Genomic DNA, 22,500 nt, shown 5'->3' on the forward strand with positions numbered 1-22,500 from the left:
ATCTTCAGCTGTGATGTAGAGCACTCTGTACGTATCTGAGTGTGTGTGTCTCTCGCTCTCATTTTATATATATATATATATATATATATATATATATATACACACACACATACATATGTATGTATGGGTCCACTTTCAAATTTCGAAATTCCACAACTTTGAACCTCGAAATACCGAAGCCCAGAAGACCTCAGTTGTGGAATCTCGATACAAAAAAAAAATCTAAAACAATTAAACAGCAGAAGTCACATTTTTGCAGGGGGGCAAGCCCCCCCTGCACCTCCCATACTCCCTGCTACTTAAATATTCCAACTCCGAGATCGCACTACAGGGAAGAGAACGGTAAAGTTCCGGTTCCTCACTGTATGGAGATCTCCACTGACAAGTTTCGAAATTCCACAACTTCGATCTTCCAGGCTTCAGTATTTCGACGTTCAAAGTTGTGGAATTTTGAAATTTCAAAGTGGACCCATATATGTATGTGTATATATGTGTGTGTGTGTATGTATATATATATATATATATATATATATATATAATATGTACAAACAGCTGACCCCTGTCCGCTACAAGTCATTGCAGCTGCTACTCATATTTCCCTGGTTCACTTACTTTCTTACTATATCTTTAGCCATCTCTGAAATCTGACTCCATTCTTCCTCCGGAAATTCAAAACTTCCGGTCATAATCTTCTTCCGCATGTCCTTCGGTATTGTTTTGCTGTGGTGTTTAGAGTAAAATGGCGGGTAGCCACAAAGCATCACATAAATAATCACGCCAAGTGACCACAAATCACAGCTCTAGAAAGCAAAGCAGGCAAAAAGATTACTAGATTTACTAGCTAAATATTTCAGAATTTTCAATCAACTGAGCATTTCATAAGATTAACTAGAATACGGATATGCAGAAATAAAAAAATAAACTCCATGAAGTACAGCAATATAAAATTGTTTAAATCCGTAATAAATATGAAACTAAGCATCCAGATAGAAGGGTCACACACATTTTCCTGCCATGTTTCATAATAGTGGTATACACAATGCACTGCCCCTGCTAGGTAAGTAAATACCCAGAACACAAATAAATATGTACTTCTTTCTCCCATAAGAACAAATGCAAGATGTATCTTGTCAATATTAAGCAAACACTAATATTTTTAGTGTAAAATACCCATGGTCTGGGTCACAGAGGTATCCAACAAATGGCCCTTGGGATAGAATCTGGCGTATTGAGGCATTTTATTTGGTCCTTGGAATGCCTTATAACAAACTGTTTTGAATAAAAAAGACGCATGTTGGACACAGTAATGTGCCCCCACAAACCTTGCCAAGTATGTTAAGTGACCACCAAGCAAAAAATAAGGTTGGACACCCCTGGCTGGAAAGACACAAAGACAATGATGCACTATGCTACATAAACATAAAACCTGGATCTACACTGTCCTCAGCTTCCTGCCAAACATCAAAGTTAAAAGGCCCCTACTTCTTAGGAAACAGAAACAGTAGAGTTTTCCTCCTATATGAAAAGTAAGACAGGTGAAGTGTGCTATGTGTGTAAAAGAGAAAAAAGCACCTAATGCAACCACGTGTGCTTATGCCTGGCAAAACTGGACCCACTTTCCAAAAGCCACTGTGGAATTAATTAAACCTTAAGTTCTATTTCCGTCTCCCTCTTTCTTATTCCATTTTCCCTCTTTTCTTTTCATGCTTATTTATTTGTATTTACTTACTTTCATTTGTTTACTCGGATGGCCCAGACAATCAAACTGCCCCTTTTTAGCAGATTCCTAGAGAGAGAAGCTCCAGATATGACAGTACAAGTACATGTCAGCAATATTTACTATATGAATACATACGAGCATTTGACATACTGAGTATGACAATAAAAACATAAGTATCTGTTGAATATATTAGCATGTAAAGTACAGGTACTTACATTAATGTACTAAACGCACGCGCGCGCGTGTGTGTGTGTGTGTGTGTGTGTGTGTGTGTGTGTGTGTGTGTACACACACACACATATATATATTTATATTTTTGTACTTCACTGAAAGTAGATACTAGAGACACATTATGCACGTATTATGCGAATCAAAAGAAAGCTTAGCTTTATTACTGTAAGTGTATGTAAGGTGTTAAGGACATTCTTTCTTCTCTTAAAGTCTGTACCCCTCTCTCCCCACATTGTTGTTTTTTTCTTTCATTGTTTTCCTTTACCTTTTCAAGACTTCTCCCTTCATTCCTTCCTAATTATCTTATTTCTCTTCCTCTACATGCTATTATGACTCTTTGAGGTACTGTGTAGTAAACCAATTGTATGTCACTCCATATATACATATATATATATATATATATATATATATATATATATATACACACACACACACACACACACACACACACATGTTCAGCCTTGGTTCAAGGCCTCAGAGAGTATCCCAGCCTTGCAAGGCTACAATGCCTTCCACACCTTCAGACCATAAAATGAATGTGCGAGAATGAAAGGAGGTGGTGTACTTATCTTTATAAGAGATAAATTCACCTCCTGTCTAGTTGGATAGCTCCATGGAGTTACTCCAAGTTCAGGTTACGATGGGTAGGACCCGCATTCAAGTCATAGCCAGTTATAGATCCCCCTCCATGGGTCATGACACGCACGATGCCTACTTGACCAAAATGGAGACACTCCAAATATTACCAAACAATTTGGTTATGGGGGATTTCAATTACCCCACCATCAAATGGGAAACCTACCCTAGCCCTAACCCACTAGTGCAAAAGTTCCTTGACTTTGTTTAACTCACTAGCGCAAAAGTTCCTTGACTTTAACTCAAATGCCCTGGAATAAATTGTTCATATCCCGATAAGAAGAACAAACATACTAGAGCTGGTCCTCACTAACATGTCAAACGGATGCACTACCACAACTGTCGGACCCTCATTAGTTAAATCTGACCCCAAAACAGTCACCTTCAAACTGACACTAACACCAGAACTCACAAAGGGCAAAATCAGCTAACTATATCCTCCCAGGTGAAGTTATAAATGCATTCCGAGCCCCAACCCCAGATGGAAGTGGAAAAGTACAGTTTTGTACCTACCATAAATGTAGATGTTCGAGGATCTACATTGCTGCAGTCATAACCTGTGGGTGGTCCGCTGTCCTCGATCGGCCCGAATACCGAAGAGCTGGGCTGGCGTCGGTCATTGTCGCCTGGAGCTGACGTCAGTACGTAGTAGTACTTAAGCGCATGACCGACGCCATATCCTCAGTCTTTCTTGCCCCAGATGTCAGAAGGCCTAAGAATGAAAGAAGGCCAGAGCCAAAATAGTAAACACCCAACCACAAACTATAGAGGGGAAGGAGGGAGGGATAATTGGACTGCAGCAATGTAGATCCTCGAACATCTACATTTATGGTAGGTACAAAACTGTACTATGTTCTTCGTCTCACATTGCTGCAGTCATAACCTGTGGGTAGAATCCCAAAGCAAAGGAAAAGGGAGGCTGGCAAACTAAGTAGCATTAGGAGCTGCTAACATGTCCTGTAAAACTGCAGTGGCAAACCCAGCCCTGGACTTGGAATAAAGAGGGAGATGGTAATGCTTAGTAAAAGTGTGTACTGAACTCCAAGTAGCTGCCTCCAAAATATCCTTAGTAGCTACCCCCCTCAAAAAGGCAGTAGATGTGGCAGTAGCCCTAGTAGAATGAGGCCTGATCCCAGCAGGAACATCCTTCCCATGATGAGAATAACAAAAAGCAATACATTGACCAATCCACTTAGAAATAGTCTGCTTTGAAACAGCCTTCCCTTGTGAACCCAAAGCAAAAGAAACAAATAACTGTTGACTCTGTCTGAACTCTTTAGTTATGCTCAAATAATAACGTAACTGTCTGTGGATATCCAAAGAATGCAAGACTTTTTCCCCCTTATTTTGGGGATCAGCATAAAACGTAGGCAAATGAATAGACTGGTTCAAGGCCACATTAGAAATCACTTTAGGCATAAAAGTAGGGTTAGTTCATAAAGAAACTCTATCCTTATGGAATATCAGAAAGGGTTCAATTGCCATGAGTGCCTGCAATTCAGATACCCTCCTAGCAGAAGTAATGGCCAACAAAAAAGCAGTCTTCCAAGACAAAAACTTCAATTCAGACAAAGCTGCAGGTTCAAAAGGAGGTAAAGTAAGCTTCTCCAACACAAAATTGAGATCCCAGGAAGGAGTAGGAGCTCTACGGGGGTCTTATATTCTTTGCCCTCTAAGAAATTGTTTGAACAAAGGGTGAGAAAATAAAGGAGGGTCACAATCATAGTGAGCAGAAATGGCTGCAGCATGAACCTTCACAGAAGAGAATGACAAACCCTTGTCCAGTAATTCAGTAAGATACTGCAGTGCAAAACTCAAAACAGGCACTGAAACATCAAAGCCCTTTGCTGTGCTCCAAAGAAAAAATCTCTTCCATTTATCAGCATAAACTTTTCCAGTACTAGGCCGCCTGGCTTCCAAAATGACATCTAAAACCTGTTGAGGAAGCTGAGACCCCACCGGCTCCATTACAGAATACGCCAGGCTGTTAGATGCAGGGACTGCACCCGAACATTGAGAAAATGATTGTTTGACTGGGACAACAAATGAGGAACCTGTGGCAAAGGCCAAGGAGGCTCCTGAATTAAACTCCTCAGCAGAGGATACCAATGCTGACGAGGCCAATCTGGTGCTATTAGAATCATGCAAGGCTTGTCCCTCCTGGCTTTCAAGAGTACTTTGGGAAGAAGGGGCAGAGGGGGAAAAGCATAAACGTGAAGGTTGTTCCAACTGAAAGATAGAGCATCCACTTTCCAAGCATTTGGGTGGAACAACTTTGTGCAAACTTTTGGCAGTTGGAAATTCAGTGGAGAAGCGAACAGATCTATGTCTGGAGCTCGCCAAGCCACGGTCAACTGTTTGAATACCTGAGGGTCCAGTTTCCACTCGTGGGGATCCACAATTTGCCTGCTCAATACATCTGCTAGGGAGTTCTGTGCTCCTGGCAGAAACCGTGCTTGAAGATTGATGTGCAAACTCAGAGCAGTCTCCCACAAAATCATTGCTTGTCTGCAAAGAGGGTAGGAATGGGTTCCCCCTGCTTGTTGATGTACCACATGACTGTTGTGTTGTCTGTTTGAATCAACACCTGTCCCGGCTGAAGTAGGTCCTTGAAGGCTATCAAGGCAAATTGGACTGCTAACATCTCCTTCATGTTGATATGCAAATGTAGTAGTTTGGGAGGCCACGTGTTTTATATCCATTTTCCATTGAAGTCTGCTCCCCAAGCCAAGTCCGAGGCATCCGTCGTTAGGATCTGACTCGCCTCTGGTTGGATCACAGAGAGTCCCTTGTTTAGGTGACATTCCTGAGCCCACCACAAGAATTCCTTCTGGATGCAAGGTATAATCCGAATGACAGTGTCCAAACCGTGGCAGTGTTGAGTCCACACACTTTTGAGATACCATTGTATCTTCCTCATATGCAGTTTGGCATTGGGAAGTACTAGAATGCAAGATGCCATGAACCCCAAGGCTTGAAGGACTGTCCTTGCAGTCAGCCTGGACATTACTGATAACTGCTGGAAGTACAGATGAAGAGTTCTTTGTTTGTCCGGGGTCAGAAATGCCATCTGAGAAGCTGTATTCAGTCTCACACCCAGAAAGCACATGTCCTGAGAGGGCACTAGACTGGACTTTATTTCGTTCACAGAATACCCTAGGCACCTTAAAACTGCCATTACATACTGGAGATGTTGTAGTAACTTGTTCTTGTTTTGAGCAAGAATCAGGCAATCGTCCAGATAAGGATAAATTTGTATTCCTCTCTGTCTGAGGAAGGCAATCACAGGAGCCAGAACTTTTGTGAATACCCTGGGCGCAGTAGATAAACCAAAGGGCAATGCAGAGAACTGATAATGAGAAGTACCAGCCCGGAATCTCCTGCAGCTGGTTCTAATAGGGATGTGAAGATAGGCCTCTTTGAGATCCAGGGTTACCATCCAGTGATCTTTGCCTAGCATAGGCAGAAGTTGTTGTAATGTTAACATCTTGAACTTTGGAATGTCTAGGTAGGTACTGAGAATGGACAAATCCAGAATTGGCCTCCAAGTGTTTCCTTTCTTTGGCAGTAGGAAAAGGCGGGAATAAAAACCTAGGCCTACTTCTGACGGAGGGACCACCTGAATTGCCCCCATCTGCAAAAGTAAAGAAATTTGCTCCTGAGCCTCCATCCTTTGCTGAGGAGGCACATCCGGCATGCCTTTGAAAGGAGGAAAGGTGTGAAAATAAAACTTGTACCCGTGATTTATTATATCCAACACCCATTTGTCCTGGGTGACCAAATGCCAGTTTTGTTTGAAAAGTCCCAACTTTCCTCCTAGAGGAGCTGCCAGTAAAGAAGGGTCTGGCAGCGGAAGATACAGGTCATTGGGTCTGTTTACGAAAGGGCTGACCCCTGCCCTCACCAGAAGACTGTGCAGGAGAACTCCAAGTCCTAGGTCTGAAAGAACCCTGAGTGTGGGCTCTGCCTCTACCACTACTAGACCTGCCCTTAGACTGATAATCCGAAGAAGGATAAGACCATCTTCTAGCAGGCCAATTCCTACTAAACTTAGGGGGCTGCACCTGCATAAAATCCTTGACCGCCTGCATAGACTTAGCCTTATCTTCCATCTTTTTCAAAACTGATTCCACAGGAGGACCAAAAAGTACTTCCGATTGAAGAGGAGCATCCAAAATCCGAGCCTTAACATGCTCTGACAAATTTTGATCCTTAAGCCAGGCATGTCTACGAATAACTGAACCTGTAGCAGCCACCCTGGATGTAGCCTGAAGAGCATTGAAACCACACTGTAAAGAATGCTTGCCAACTTGATCTGATGCATGAACCAACTCCTGGAGCTCCTTACACTCTATACCCTCAGATAAAGCATCCACCTTAGATTTCAATTGACCCAACAAAAAGTTCTGATACTTCAGCATATGAAATTGGCAATTCAACGCCCTCATAGCTAACGTAGATGAGGTGTACACTTTTCCCCCACCTATCTAAAGCTCTAGAATCTTTATCCAAAGGAACTGGATTCTTAACCACAGAAGCCCTAATACCCTTCAGACCTTGAATAATAGTTTCCGGATCAGCACTAGGACTTTTGTACAAATATTTATGTGCTTCTGGAACTCTATAATATCTGTCTGGCTTAACAGGGGCAGGAGGCAAAGAATCAGGATTAAGGGAAGATTCAGAAAAAACATCCTGAACAACATCTAAGACAGGAGGAATAGCCAAGGGCCTATGCTGTGGTAGAAACAAAAATTCCCTAAGCCTCTTCCGAGAATCTGAAAAATCCTGGCCTTCCCACTTAAAATGTTCCCTCATGGAATGTAAAGTCTCAGAAAAAGAAAAATCCTCTGGAGGAGAAGCAGAAGGACAGGAATCCTCTGCATCCGAGTCTGAATAAGAAGGGAAATCCTGAATTTCCTCAGCTGAGGAATCAGAGTAGTCAGAGGAATGATTCATTCCCTCTAAATCTGCCTCCACCCTAGGCCTTTTCTCTGGGGGGGGCATAGAACCCCTGATCAAAGTAATCAAATCCTCTGCCATTTTCAACATATGTTTTTTAGGAACAGGGGCTGAAGAGCTAGAACCATGACCAGGGCCAACAAGACAAGGCTTGGCCTTAGCATGGCCTTTAGTCACTGAAGTAGAAGGCCTAATAACCTTCTGTAAGGATGGAACTACAGACACCTGAGAAGCACCCTCAGCTGGGCCTAAATCCTGAGAGGCCAACTCCTGCAAAAGTAAAGGTTCCCCCTGGGATTCAGTCGAACCCTCGGCAGGATCCATAGATTCAACCGGAGGCTCCGTAGAACCGGCGTCCGCAACGGACGACCCATCCGGTTTAGACTTCACAGATTTATCTTTACGCTTTTTAGCGGTAGCGGGCGTCGGAGGATCCAACGGCATGTTATAGTTACACCGTTTACCAAAAACAAGCCTGGCACAGTCTAATCTCCTTTTAATGGTGCGCTTATTAAATCTAGCACAAAAGCGACACCACCACGCCGTGCTCAGGCCCCAAGCAAGGAATACAGAAAGAGTGATAATCCCTATGAGGTATCTGTTTCCCACAAGAAATGCAATTATTAACTTTTTCTGACATCCGGAAACTGAGGCAAGAAAAAGACAAAGATTTCCCCAACGGGGTACTTAGCCCAACTTGGTCTTCGGTCTGAAACTCGAAAAAAGACAATTTCAGAATGCCGAACGGCACTCGCAAATGCTGCTTCTGCTTCGGACCACGCGGCAAGAAAGACTGAGGATATGGCGTCGGTCATGCGCTTAAGTACTACTACGTACTGACGTCAGCTCCAGGCGACAATGACCGACGCCAGCCCAGCTCTTTGGTATTCGGGCCGATCGAGGACAGCGGACCACCCACAGGTTATGACTGCAGCAATGTGATACGAAGAACATCTACACTGAAGCTTACACTAAAGCTCTGTACAGTCACTTGCATGAGTGTAGAGACTTGACTGTACCAGAAAGAATCCAAGCCAGCACCCCAAGTAAAAACAAGCTGCCATGGTGGACATCCAGCATCAACAAACTTTATAATAAAAGCAAAAAGTTGCTCTCAATAAAAACAAAGGCAAGACCCCAACAATGGAAAAGCACCCTCCTTAGCATGAACAGGCAAGTAAGACAACTTGCAAATCCTCTAAGGGCCTCTTTGAAAAAAACTTAGCTAGCACAGCCAAGGATAACCATAAGGCCTTGTATAGCTACGTACATAGCCTAAAAGGTAGGATCAAGCATATGCAGAACAAGTGACTAACGGTATTACACACAATGATCCCAAAGAGATAGCAAATGTACTAGCAGATAGGTTTGGCGAAAATTTCACCCCCATCCCCTCCAAATCTATCACAAACCTTGCCCCAAACTTCTCCCCCACCAACATATCTGAAGAACATGTCATTAAAGCCTTGCCCAAGGCAAAAAAACACAGTCTCTATGGGACCAGACAGCATCCCAGGCTGTCTTCTAAACAGGCTAAAACATGAAGTAACATCACCTTTATGTAGCCTTTTCAATCATAGACTTACCACAGGCTTTGTTCCTGTGAAATGGAGAACAGCAACAGTTATTTCCTTCTACAAAAATGGCCCAGCAGTAGACCTGGGGAATTACAGATCCATAAGCCTGACCAGCCTCATCTGTAAGGCCATGGAACATATCATTATGGATCTCATAAATAAAGACACAGGTGACCTCCAAACCTTGAATCCTACCCAATTCAGCTTCATCAAGAGCAGATCCTGCCTGTTAAATCTTATGTATTTTTTCCAAATTTTGACCAGGGCCATTGATGATGGCAAATCTGTGCACTCTGCATACCTTGGCTTGGCTAAGGCTTTTGACACAATCCCACACTAAGGCATTACCGATAAACTTAGCAAACTGACTGTAAACCCCTTTGTTGTAAGATGGGTTGCTAAATGGCTCACAAACCAGACATACACTATCAAAGTGGGCGACTCCACATCAACCAGCACACCTGTTACCAGCGGGGTGCCACAGAGGTCAGTGCTGGGCCCCCTATTACTTGGTATACACTTCTCAGAAGTTCAGGTCAAAGTTAAGGGGTTGTGGCTGACCAAATATGCAGACGACTGAAAAGTGGATGCAATTACTGAATCCCCAAATGATGTCAGTATATTCCAGGAGGGTCTTATGCAGACCAACAACTGGTGTCTTAGCAGATTCTCAAACTTAACTGCAAAGAAATGCATCATCATTTCCTTCAGCACAAACAATGTCCCTTCACACCATCAAATCAACAAAAATACCCTAAGTACCCAGGAAGTTGTAAGGGACTTGGGTTCACAAGTTGACTGCAACCTTAACTTTGACCACGAGTCTACTGTAGTAAGTCCCTGTCACTTTACTCTGTATCATACAGACTTCTTAGGGGAGACTTTTACCTGGCTTACAGAGCAATTTCAGACCCAAACCCAAGAACTCGCTGCATACCCATAAATCAAACAGGACTACGGCCACCCATACCAGGGACCTAAATATGGCCTGTGACTTAAACAGGATTTGCTGGAGGGACAGATTTGTCTCTCAGCAACTGCCATGTCTTTGGAATTGGCTACTTATTCATGTGAAGCAGAGCATCTCTATGACACTGTTCAAAAGGAACCTGGAAGAGTGGATGGGACACTGTAAATTTTTAACAGGAACAGCACTCTCAACCCTCCTGGAGATGGGCACTCATTACTAAATGCAATCTTGCGTATTAACTAGCATTTCTATGGTATTTCATTGGGATGAAATGGCTAGGCTTGAAATGATCTCTGGATCGACAGCCTAGTAATCTCCTATGATCCAATATATGCTTGGATATACACACATATACATGCATATATTCTGTTACTCATAAGTTTCTGTGTGGCATGTGTTTTACTAGAACACAACTTCATCCTAATATATTTTAAATATTCTACTTACTTCCAGATCAACTGCTGAAATAAATGACTTAGTTTAATACAAAGTGTTTGCAATAATGCCACCCTTTTCATTCAGCTGCATTAGTATGGTACTATAATATTATGAACTTGCATTGCATTAGCTGTTTTCACACAATGATCTCATTCGAAACAGGTGGAATATTTCTTTGTTTTAGTGCAATAAAAATGTGAAAGTGACCGTCAGGTTCACAGCTTTTCTCTTTCAAAGGTTCATAGATTAGTACTAGGCTAACTGCCCTTGCGAGCCATTTTAAGCCTAGCCAGTTATCCCCTGTGAGATTCAAACCATGTACCTTGTGTTTGTAAAGCAAACACCTTAACCATTAGGCAACCCTCCCAACCTCTAAATTAACAGCCTTTGCAGGTCTTAAACCCAGGACCCTATAAACTATAGTCACAGTAGTTAACCACTAAGCCATCACAGTAGTCATCAGGTTCCCATGATGAGCTCTCCTCAGTTAGATTTTTCTTGCAAAGTAGTAAAGTTGTTAGAATCACTGTGGATTCTTCCATATTCTCCAACCAATCTTTAAATGATCCTTATAGGCAACTGAACTATTCAGTTTTGGTACTAAGGCTGTCAGAACAGTGATGAGACATCTTATCTCTGTGCCATAGACAAACACACATTTGACCTTTCTTAAGCTTGAATGATCAAATAGTGTGATAATTTATGTGCTTTTTGTCTAAGTTTTTAGCTATTACAGCAAAGCTTTTTTTGTGTGTGTGTGTATGTGTTTTTAGGATACATTACCTGGGCATTCCGGTTGATAAACTCACATTCGACCACCATGTAGTGGCAGCGGTCAGAAAAGCCTTTTACTTGGCTCATCTCATAAGTAAAGGGATTACTTCCAGAAAAAAGAGGTTATTACCTCTCTATACTCCTCCCCCAGTGCACCAATAATTGAATATAATGCCCTGTTTGGGATGTACATCTGCATCAACTGGAAAGACCACTGAAATACCTCACAAAGATGATCCATGACCTCCAACACCTGTCCTATGCAGACAGGCTCAAATCACTATCATTCTACTCGGTATAGTACAGATTGCTCAGGGGTGATCTGTGTCTCGTCTACAAGGTAGTCTCAGACCCTGCCCTACTAGAGATGCTCCATATCCGTAAGTCTAACTCCTCATGTACTACCTGCTCAAAAGGCCTCAATCTAATATGCGACATCAACAAAACCTGCTGGAGAGAGAGATTTTTCTCCCAGGGGTAGTCCCATCTCTGGAATAGACTTCCAATACACGTCAAACAGAGCAGCTCCACCTGAGTGGATGGAAAACCACAAATATGTCCCAGGGGTTCCACCTGTGTCCCTCACTGACAGGGGTGGCAGGTGCTGACGGAGGTTTCTTTTTGAGGATAAACTCTTGGCTAGGCTTATAAGGGCCCCAGAGCCATTAGTCTAGTAACCTCTTATGATCCTCTAACCTGCATGACTGGCGTTCCAGAAAGCAAAAGCAGTGAGAATGGTCAGGTCCAAGACAAGCGAAGTTAATATACAGAGGCATTTCATCTTTAAAGAAGACTATACCTTACTGTCTGAAGTTAGTACATCACATCAACAGAAATTATACCAACAAACTGCCTTCCAAAACAGAAGATACAGCTCTAACATTCCCACCTTAGAAGTAGCCTACCAGCACTAGTACCAAAAAGCATTATGTCCCATATCAGCATGAAAATGAATACTTAGTCTTCAAGAGAAAAAAATTCTCAGAACTATCAACCACCTTGTACTATGCCACTAAACAGCCATTAATAAGTTACACAGACAACAAAATGGAAGCCAGAAGTACTACAAATCCAGTACATGAAAATATCAAATATCTAAAACTGTATTCTCTTGAAAAGTTGTTGTTGTTGTGTCTTTCGGCTTTTCCCAGTTAGGGGTCGCCACAGCGGAACTCCGGTCCGCTAATGACTGGCAGTTGATTTTTAAGTGCTGAGTTGCTAGCCCTAGCGCACAACCTTCAACGAAGGCACGCCCATTCACACATGTCTCCACGAAGAAGACGCTCTAGCTGAGAGTCGAAATGGGCAAAATGATCACCATTATCTCAAAATAAATTATTTCAGCTAGACAAAATAAGTTACAATGACGGATGGATCAGAAGCTGCCTTACCAATGACTGCTAACATTTTAGGAAATCTTAAAAGCACAGTTGTGTACACTTACCGTAAATGTAGATGTTCGAGTGTATTCACTGTTGCAGACATCACATTTGAGTTATCTGCCTGCAGGTAGCCCTCAGCCGGCCTGAATACCAGAGTCTTCGGATTTCTGCATCGGTTGCTATCGCTTCTTCCATGAAGTCAGGTTGTCAGGGTTAAAAAACATGCAACCAACGCCATTACATCAGTTTTTCTTGCCCCAGATGTCAGGTGCCCCCACAATAGGAAGCAATTATATGGTATGGAACACCCTCAGCAAAAAGCAAATACACATAATATAATATATGCCAAACAAGGAGGAAAGGTAAAAGTCAAGAGAACTCAGGGGGCTGGAGGGAGGGTAAAGTACAGTTTTGTACCTACCATAAATGTAGATGTTCGAAGATCCACATTGCTGCAGTCCTTACACTTGGGTAGTCCGCTGTCCTCGGTCGGCCCGAATATCAAAGTATTAGGCTGACGTCGGTCAAGGAGCTTAAGAATGACATCAGGACGTCAGGGTACAAATGCGCATGACCGACGTCATATCCTCAGTCTTTTCTTGCCCCAGATGTCAGAAGACCCTAAACAGAAAGGTCAAAACCAAAAGACAGCAAAAAACAACCAACCACCCTTGTACTAACCATATGTACAATATATACAATATTCACAATATGTACAACCCAAACCACACAACCGCCTCTAACTACAGAGGGGAAGGAGGGAGGTAATTGGACTGCAGCAATGTGGATCTTGAACATCTACATTTATGGTAGGTACAAAACTGTACTATGTTCTTCATCTCACATTGCTGCAGTCCTTACACTTGGGTAGAATCCCAAAGCAGAGATAAGGGAGGATGGCAAAACTATAAAGCAGTAGGAGCTGCCAAAATGCCCTGTAAAATTGCAGTGGCAAAACCAGCCCTCGATTTAGAGTAAAGTGGAAGGTGATAATGCTTAGAGAAAGTATGCACTGAACTCCAAGTAGCTGCCTCCAAAATATCTTTAGTTGCCACCCCCCCTTAAAAAAGCTGTAGAAGTGGCAGTAGCCCTAGTGGAATGAGGCCTAATCCCAACTGGAATCTCCTTACCATGATGGGAATAACAGAAAGCAATACAAAACCCAATCCACTTAGAAATAGTTTGTTTTGACACAGGCTTGCCCTGAGAACCCAAAGCAAAAGAAACAAATAACTGCTGAGACTGCCTGAACCCTTTAGTTCTGCTCAAATAATATCGCAACTGCCTGTGTATATCCAAAGTGTGCAAAATCTTTTCCCCTTTATTTTGGGGGTTTGCATAAAAAGTAGGCAAATGAATAGTTTGGTTTAAAGCCACACTAGAAACCACTTTAGGCATAAAGGAAGGATTAGTACGCAAAGATACCCCATCCTTATGGAAAATTAAGAAAGGCTCAACTGCCATAAGGGCCTGTAATTCAGAAACCCTTCTCGCAGAGGTAATGGCCAACAAAAAAGCAGTCTTCCATGATAAATATGTCAACTCAGTAGTAGCTGCAGGCTCAAAAGGTTGTAGAGTGAGTTTCTCCAACACAAAATTGAGATCCCAAGCAGGAGCAGGAGCTCTCCGTGGGGGTCTTATATTCTTTGCCCCTCTAAGGAATTGCTTAAACAAAGGATGAGAAAACAATGGTGGGTCACAGTCATAGTGAGCAGAAATTGCTGCAGCATGAACCTTAATAGAAGAGAAGGACAAACCTTTGTCCAGTAACTCAGTAAGATATTGAAGAGCCACACTTAAATTAGGCTTAGAAACATCAAATTCCTTTGCTGTACTCCAAAATAAAAATCTCTTCCATTTATCTGCGTACACTTTCCTTGTACTAGGCCTTCTGGCCTCCAAAATAACATTCAAAACTTGCTGTGGAAGCTGAGACTCTCCAGGGTTTAAAACAGAATATGCCAGGCTGTTAGGTGAAGAGAGTGAAGTTTGACATTGAGTAAATGACTGTTCTCCTGAGACAGCAGGTGTGGAATCAAGGCAAAGGCCATGGAGGCTCCCTGCATCAGACTTCTCAGTAATGGGTACCAGTGCTGTCGAGGCCAATCTGGAGCTATTAAAATCATCTTTGGCTTGTCCTGTCTGACCTTCAGGAGTACCTTTGGGAGGAGAGGCAGAGGTGGAAAGGCATACACATGAAGATTGCTCCAATTGAATGAAAGAGCATCCACTTTCCAAGCTGTGGGATGAAACCTTTTGTGCAAAACTTTGGCAGCTGGTAGTTTAGTGGAGAAGCGAACAGATCTATGTCTGGAGTTCCCCATAACACTGTCAATTTCTGAAATACATGAGGATCCAATTTCCACTGTGGGGATCCATAATTTGTCTGCTCAACACATCTGCTAAGGAGTTCTGTGCTCCCGGCAGAAACCTTGCCTGAAGATTTAGCTGTAAACTGAGAGCAGTCTCCCACAAAATCATTGCTTGTCTGCATAGAGGATAAGAATGTGTTCCCCCTTGCTTGTTGATGTACCACATGACAGTTGTGTTGTCTGTTAGAATCAACACCTGCCCTGGAAGAAGTAAATCCTTGAAAGCTATTAATGCAAATTGGACTGCTAACATCTCCTTCAAGTTGACATGTAGATGTTGAAGTCTGGCAGGCCACGTGTCTTGTACCCATTTTCCATTTAGATGAGCTCCCCAAGCTTTGTCTGAGGCATCTGTCGTTAGAATCTGACTCGCCTCTGGCCGGGTCACAGAGAGTCCCTTGTTTAGGTGACATTCCTGAGCCCACCACAAAAATTCCTTTTGAATGCAAGGTATTATCTGAATGACAGTGTCCATATCTTGGCAGTGCTGTGTCCATACATGTTTGAGATACCATTGTAGCTTCCTCATATGCAGTTTGGCATTGGGAAGCACCAGAATACAAGATGCCATGAACCCCAAGGCTTGAAGGACTGTCCTTGCAGTCAGCCTGGACTGATGAGACAATTGATGGAAGTAGAGAGAAAGATTCTTTTGTTTGTCCGGGGTCAAAAAGGCCATCTGGGATGCTGTATTCAGTCTCACACCCAGAAAGCACATGTCCTGAGAGGGTACTAGACTGGACTTTATTTCATTCACAGAATACCCCAGGCATCTTAGCACTGCTATCACATATTGCAAATGATGAAGAAGTTCGTCCTTTCCTTGGGCCAGAATCAGGCAATCGTCCAAATAAGGATAGATCTGTATTCCTCTTAGCCTGAAGAAAGCTATCACTGGAGCCAGAACCTTCGTGAACACTCTGGGCAGTAGATAAGCCAAAGGGCAATGCAGAGAACTGATAATGAGAAGTCCCAGCCCGAAAACGCAGATACTTCCTGCAACTTAGCCTGATAGGAACATGAAGGTAAGCCTCCTTGAGATCCAGAGTCACCATCCAGTGATCTTTGCCCAGCAGAGGTAAAAGCTGTTGTAACGTCAACATTTTGAACTTGGGAATGTCCAGATAAGTGTTGAGGATAGATAAATCCAAAATTGGTCTCCACGTGTTCCCCTTCTTTGGTACTAGGAACAGGCGAGAATAAAATCCTAGGCCCACTTCTGGCAGAGGGACCGGTTGAATGGCCCCTATTTGGAGTAGCAGAGAAATTTGTTTGTGAGCCTCTAGTCTTTGCTGAGGAGGAACGTCCGGCACGCCTTTGAAAGGAGGCAAGGTATGGAAATAAAACCTGTAACCTTGGTGTATGATATCCAATACCCATCTGTCTTGGGTAATCAAACTCCAATTTTCCCTGAAGAGTGCCAACCTTCCTCCCAAAGGTGCTGCCAGGCAAGAAGGATCTGGCAGCTGAAAAGGTAGGTCATTGGGCCTGCTTACGAAAGGACTGGCCCCTACCCTCACCTGAAGATTGTGCAGGAGAACTCCCTGTTCTAGGTCTGAAGGAGCTCTGAGCTCTGCCCCTACCACGTCTAGATCTACCCCTAGACTGTGAATCATAAGAAGGGTACGTCCACCCCTTAGCAGGCCAATTCCTACTAAACTTCGGAAGCTGGACTTGCAAAAAATCTTTAACAGTCTGCATAGACTTAGCCTTGTCTTCCATTTTCTTCAAGACGGACTCCACAGGTGAACCAAACAACACATCAGACTGTAAAGGAGCATCCAAAATCCTTGTCTTAACATGTTCAGATAAATTCTGATCCCTCAGCCAGGCGTGCCTGAAGAACTGACCCAGTGGCAGCCACCCTAGACGAGGCCTGTATAGCATCAAAACCACATTGTAAAGAATGCTTACCCACCTGTTCAGAGACATGTACCAAATCTTGTAATTCCTTACACTCAATGCCTTCCGCCAGAGCATCTACCTTAGACTTCAGTTGAGAAAGAAGATAGTTTTGATATTTCAACATGTGAAACTGGCAATTCAAAGCCCTCATAGCTAAGGTGGAAGAAGTATAGACTTTCTTTCCCCATCTATCCAAAGCTCTGGCCTCTTTATCTGGAGGAACCGGATTTTTTACAACAGAGGCCTTGACACCCTTAGGTCCCTGACTAACAGTTTCTGGGTCCGCCCTAGGACTCTTATAAAGGTATTTATGAGCCTCAGGCACCCTATAATACCTATCCGGTTTAACAGGAGCAGGAGGCAAAGAATCAGGATTAAGTGAAGCCTCCAAACACATCTTCCACAACATCCAGAACAGGAGGTATAGCCAAAGGCCTATGCTGGGGTAAAAGCAAAAATTCCCTAAGCCTTTTCCTGGAATCAGAGAAGTCCTGACCTTCCCACTTAAAATGTTCCCTCATGGAATGAAGAGTCTCTGAAAAAGAAAAATCCTCTGGAGGAGAAGCAGAAGGAGTGGAATCATCTGCATCAGAATCAGAATAAGGAGAGTACTCCTGCAAGTCTTCAGCTGAAGACTCTGAAACATCTGAAGCCTGCTCAAAACTCCCCAACTCTGGTTCCACCCTAGGCCTCTTATCTGGAGGGGGCAAAGAACCTCTAATCAAAGTAATTAAATCTTCTGCCATTTTAAGCATGTGCTTCTTGGGCACAGATCCTGAAGAACTAGGAGTGACACCAACAGAAGCTAAACCTGGCCTGCCTCTGGGAGAAGCCTTAGAAACAGAAGGAGAGGGCCTAACCACCCTAGGAAGGGAGGGGAGTACAGTAACCTGAGAAGCCCCTTCAGCCTGACCTGCCTCCTGAGAGGCCACATCCTGCAATAACAAAGTCTCCCCCTGGGACTCCAGAGAAGCCTCCGGCGGAACCACCGGTTCCACTGACGCCTCTAAAGAACCGGCGTCCGGTACGGACGACTCTTCTTGCCTGGGCTTAGCTGCCTTGTCTTTGCGCTTCTTCGAAGCGGGCGTCGGAGCATCCGACGGCATCTTATAATTGCACCGCTTCCCAAAGACCAACCTGGCACAATCTAACCTTCGCTTAATAGTGCGCTTATTGAACCTAGCACAAAAGCGACACCCAACAACGTCGTGCTCAGGCCCCAAACAAGGAATACACAAAGTATGATAATCTCTATGCGGTATCTGTTTCCCACAAGAAATACAGTTATTCACTTTTTCTGACATCCGTAAACCACTGAGGCAAGAAAAACTAAAATATTCCCAACGGGTACTTAGCCAACTTTGACTCGGTCTGAAACTCCGAATTCGAAAAATTTCAGAACGCCGAACGGCACTTGCAACGCTGCTTCTGCATCGGACCATGCGGCAAAAAAGACTGAGGATATGACGTCGGTCATGCGCATTTGTACCCTGACGTCCTGATGTCAGTCTTAAGCGCCTTGACTGACGTCAGCCTAATACTTTGATATTCGGGCCGACCGAGGACAGCGGACTACCCAAGTGTAAGGACTGCAGCAATGTGAGATGAAGAACATCCAGGACTGCAACAGTGAATACACTACAGCATCTACATTTATGGTAAGTGTACACAACTGTACTATGTTCTTCATGTTTCACTGTTGCAGTTATCACATTTAGGTTGATTCCCAAAGCTAAGGAAGGGTGGAGGTAGTTAGAGAGCATTAGGGCTAGCAACAAGGCTCTGTAAAACTGCTGTGGCAAATCCAGCTCTGGATTTAGAAAAGATAGGCAGGTGGTAATGCCTGGCGAAAGTATGTACAGAGCTCCAGGTTGCAGTTTCCAGGATGCCCCTAGTAGGGACTCCTCTGAGAAATGCAGTAGACGTAGATGCAGCCCTGGTGGAATGTGTTCTTATCCCCTGTGGGGTAGGTTTTCCATGGTGTTTGTAGCAGAAATGGATACAATGTGCTAGCCATTTGGAAATGGTTTGCTCTGAAATGGCTTTCCCCTTTGCCCCTGCAGCAAAGCTAACTAGCAGGTGGTCAGATTTTCTGAGAGGCTTAGTCCTGTCCAAATATAATCTAAGCTGTCTGTGTAAGTCCAGAGAATGCAGTATCCTTTCCCCTTTATTCTGAGGATTAGGGAAAAAAGTAGGCAAATGAATAGACTGGTTTAGAGCCACACTAAACTCCACCTTGAGCATAAAGGATGGATTAATCCTGAGGGAAACCCTATCCGCATGGAAGATAATGAAGGGTTTCACTGCCATAAGGGCTTGCAGTTCAGACACTCTTCTTGTTGACGTGATGGCTAGAAGTAAAGCTGTTTTCCAAGAAAGGAATTTCAACTCTGCTGTAGCAGCTGGTTCAAAGGGGGGGAAGAGTGAGTTTTTCCAATACAAAGTTAAGGTCCTAGGTTGGAGTAGGAGCTCTTCTGGGGGGGTCTTAAATTTTTGGCCCCCTCTAAGAATTGTTTTAGCAGGGGATGAGAAAAGAGGGGTGGATCAGTATTATAGTGTGCTGATATGGCACAGGCATGAATCTTAATTGAAGAGAAAGATAGGCCCTTGTGGAGCATTTCTGTTAAATAATATAGAATATGAGGTAAGCTGGGCACCGTTGTGCCCATCCCCTGAGCCTGGCTCCAGGAACAGTATCTTTCCACTTTTCTGAATAGGATTTTCTAGTACTAGGCCTCCTCGCCTCAAGAATGACATCCAGCACCTGCTTACTGAGGGTTGCTGGAGGTGAGGTCAGGGAATTAGGCTGCAAGGTTCAGGGTTTGAAGCTGAGGGTGAAGAATCTGGCCCGCCTGCTGGGACAGCAGGGAAGGGGTCTGAGGCAGGTGCCACAGTTGTAGCACTGTCAGACTGTGCAAAAGGGGGTACACCAGTGCTGGCGTGGCCAATCTGGTGCAATCAGTATTGTCCTTGGCTTGTCCTGTTTGATCTTTAGTAGAACCTTTGAGAGGAAAGGCAGAGGGGGAAAGGCATAAACTGAGAGGCTTTCCAAGGTAAAGGACAGAGCATCCACTTTCCAAGCTTGACTGTGGGGAGTTCTGGTGCAGAATTTGTTCAACTGGTAGTTCTGAGGGAAGGCAAACAGGCCCACCTCTGATGTCCCACATTTTTTCCTCAAGAGCTTGAATATTTTGGGTTCCAGTTTCCATTCGTGTGGGTCCATGAGATTTCTGCTTAAGTCATCTGCCAGTGAATTTAGTTTGTCTGGCAGGAATTGAGCTTGCAGGTTCACTTGCTAGCTCAAGGCTGTGTTCCACAGAGCCATGGCTAGTCTGCAGAGTGGGTAGGAATGGGTTCCCCCCCTGCTTGTTTATGTACCACATAACTGTGGCGTTATCTGTCTTTACCAATAGTTGTCCTGGAAGAATGAGGTCTCTGAAGGCTGTCACAGCATTCTGTACAGCTAACATTTCTTTTTGATTGATATGCAGGTGCATCTGTTTTGGGTTCTATTTGCCCTGAATGAACTGCCCTGCCATGTGAGCTCCCCATGCATAGTCTGATACGTCTGTTGTTAGGGTTTGGGCAGCAGGGGGTAGAGTGAAAGGGAGTCCTTTGTTATGGTAGCAGGCCTCTGCCCACCAAAGGAACTCTGCCCTTACACAAGGGATAATAGGAATCATTGTTTCCAGGTCCTGAGTCCTGAGAATGTTGTCACCATAGACTTTTTAGATACCGCTGAAGTTTCCTCATTTGTAGTCTTGCATATGGAATTAACAGAATGCAAGAGGCCATGAACCCCAGGGCTTGCAGGATTTTCCCTGCAGATAGCTGGGTTTTTGTTGCCAGTAGTTTGAAGTAGGTTGTCAAATGAACTTGTTTCTCTGGAGTGAGGAATGCCATCTGGGGAAGTTGTGTTTAAGCTTGCTCCTGGGAATACAATCTGTTGACAGGGTAATAGGTGTGATTTCTTCTCGTTGATGGTGTACCCCAGTGAAGTTAGAAGACTCTCTACAAATGCCAGGTGCTGTAATAACAAGTCCTGACTCTCTGCCTGAATCAGGCAATTGTCCAAATATGGGTAAATCTGAATATTTCTCTGCCTGTAAAATGCAATGGCAGGAGCTAGGCACTTTGTAAATACCCTGGGCGCATTAGATAAGCCAAAGGGCAGTGCAGAGAACTGATAGTGCCTGGAGCCTGCCCTGAAGCGTAGGAATTTTCTGCAGGATTCTCTAATTGGGATAGGTAAGCTTCTTTTAAGTCTAGAGTTGCCAGCCAGGCATCCTTGGCTAGCATAGGAAGAAGCTGCTGAAGAGTTAGCATTTTGAATTTTGGAACCACCAGAAAGGTGTTGAGAATAGAAAGGTCCAAGATAGGACGCCAAGTGTTTTCTTTTCTGGGAACCAGGAACAGTCTTGAATAAAAACCTTGTCCCCTTTGTTCTGCTGGAACAGGTTGAATAGCTTTGATACTGAGGAGAGAGAGCACTTGTTTTTGGGTCTCTGCCCACTGGCTTGGGGGAAGGTCTGGCCATCCACTTGGGTAGGGAGTGAGTGGAAGTGGAATCTGCATCCTAGGGAAACTATGTTTAAAACCCATTTGTATTGGGTAATGAGTTCCCAGTGTTTTGCATGCAGGGTGAGCTTTCCTCCTAAGGGAGCAAGTAGTTGAGCAAGGCTTGGTAGAGTTAAGGATAAGTCATTGTGCCATTTTTCCATAGGAGGTGGCTTACTACTCCCTGCTTTGGAAGTGGGGACCCACCACTGCTTAGATCTCTGCACAGCCTAAGACTGAAATCTTGGTAGTCTGCTGCTTCTGGGTTTGGAGTGAGAAGGCCTGGAAAGGACTAGATCTTTGAAGGCCAATGCCTACTGAATCTAGGTGGCTGAACTTGTAAGACATCTTTAACAGTTTGCATAGATTTAGCTTTTTCCTCCATCCTTTTGAGGACTTCTTCTGCTTTGTTGCCACAAAGGCGCTCTTGGTGTAAGGGTACATCCAGTAATTTAGCTTTAACATGATCTGGCAATTTTGTTCCTTAAGCCAAGCATGCCTTCTAAGTACAGACCCAGTGACAGCAGCCCTACAAGATGCTTCTGAATCATCAAAACCACATTGCAAAATATGTTTACCTACTTGGTCAGCAGAGTGCATTAACTCTTGTAAATCTTTGTGTTCAGCACAGTCAGGAATCAGCATCATTTTCGGTTTAATTAATCCCATAATATGCTGCTGATACTTTAACATATGAGACTGGCAATTTAAAGCCCTAATGGCCAAAGTGGCAGAAGTATATACCTTCTTACCCCATCTGTCTAAAGCTCTAGAATCCCTATCAGAAGGGGTAGGATTTTTGGCAGTAGTAACCTTAATTCCTTTTGGTCCTTGGGAAATGGTCTCTGGATCCACAGTAGGATTCTTGAAAAGGAATTTGTGAGAATCAGGTACTCTGTACTACCTGGCAGGTTTCCTGGGAGCTGGAGGCAAAGTGTCTGGGGTAAGGCAGGATTCCAAGAAAACATCATCTACA

General features: G+C 43.8%; 1 protein-coding gene across 1 annotated transcript in view; it reads right to left on the reverse strand.

Moving 5' to 3' along the window:
* The window catches only part of MAPKAPK5 (MAPK activated protein kinase 5), a 1,432,063-nt gene that overhangs the window by 678,622 nt on the left and 730,941 nt on the right, over positions 1 to 22,500 (reverse strand). Inside the window, exon 9 of the mRNA XM_044068618.1 lies at positions 613 to 800. Within this exon, the coding sequence (XP_043924553.1) occupies positions 613 to 800 (188 nt within the window). The remainder of the gene's footprint in view (positions 1 to 612; positions 801 to 22,500) is intronic.

Source organism: Protopterus annectens, chromosome 4.part0 (genome assembly GCF_019279795.1).
Source record: "Protopterus annectens isolate FY-2018-M chromosome 4.part0, PAN1.0, whole genome shotgun sequence".
Lineage (NCBI taxonomy): Eukaryota > Metazoa > Chordata > Ceratodontiformes > Protopteridae > Protopterus > Protopterus annectens.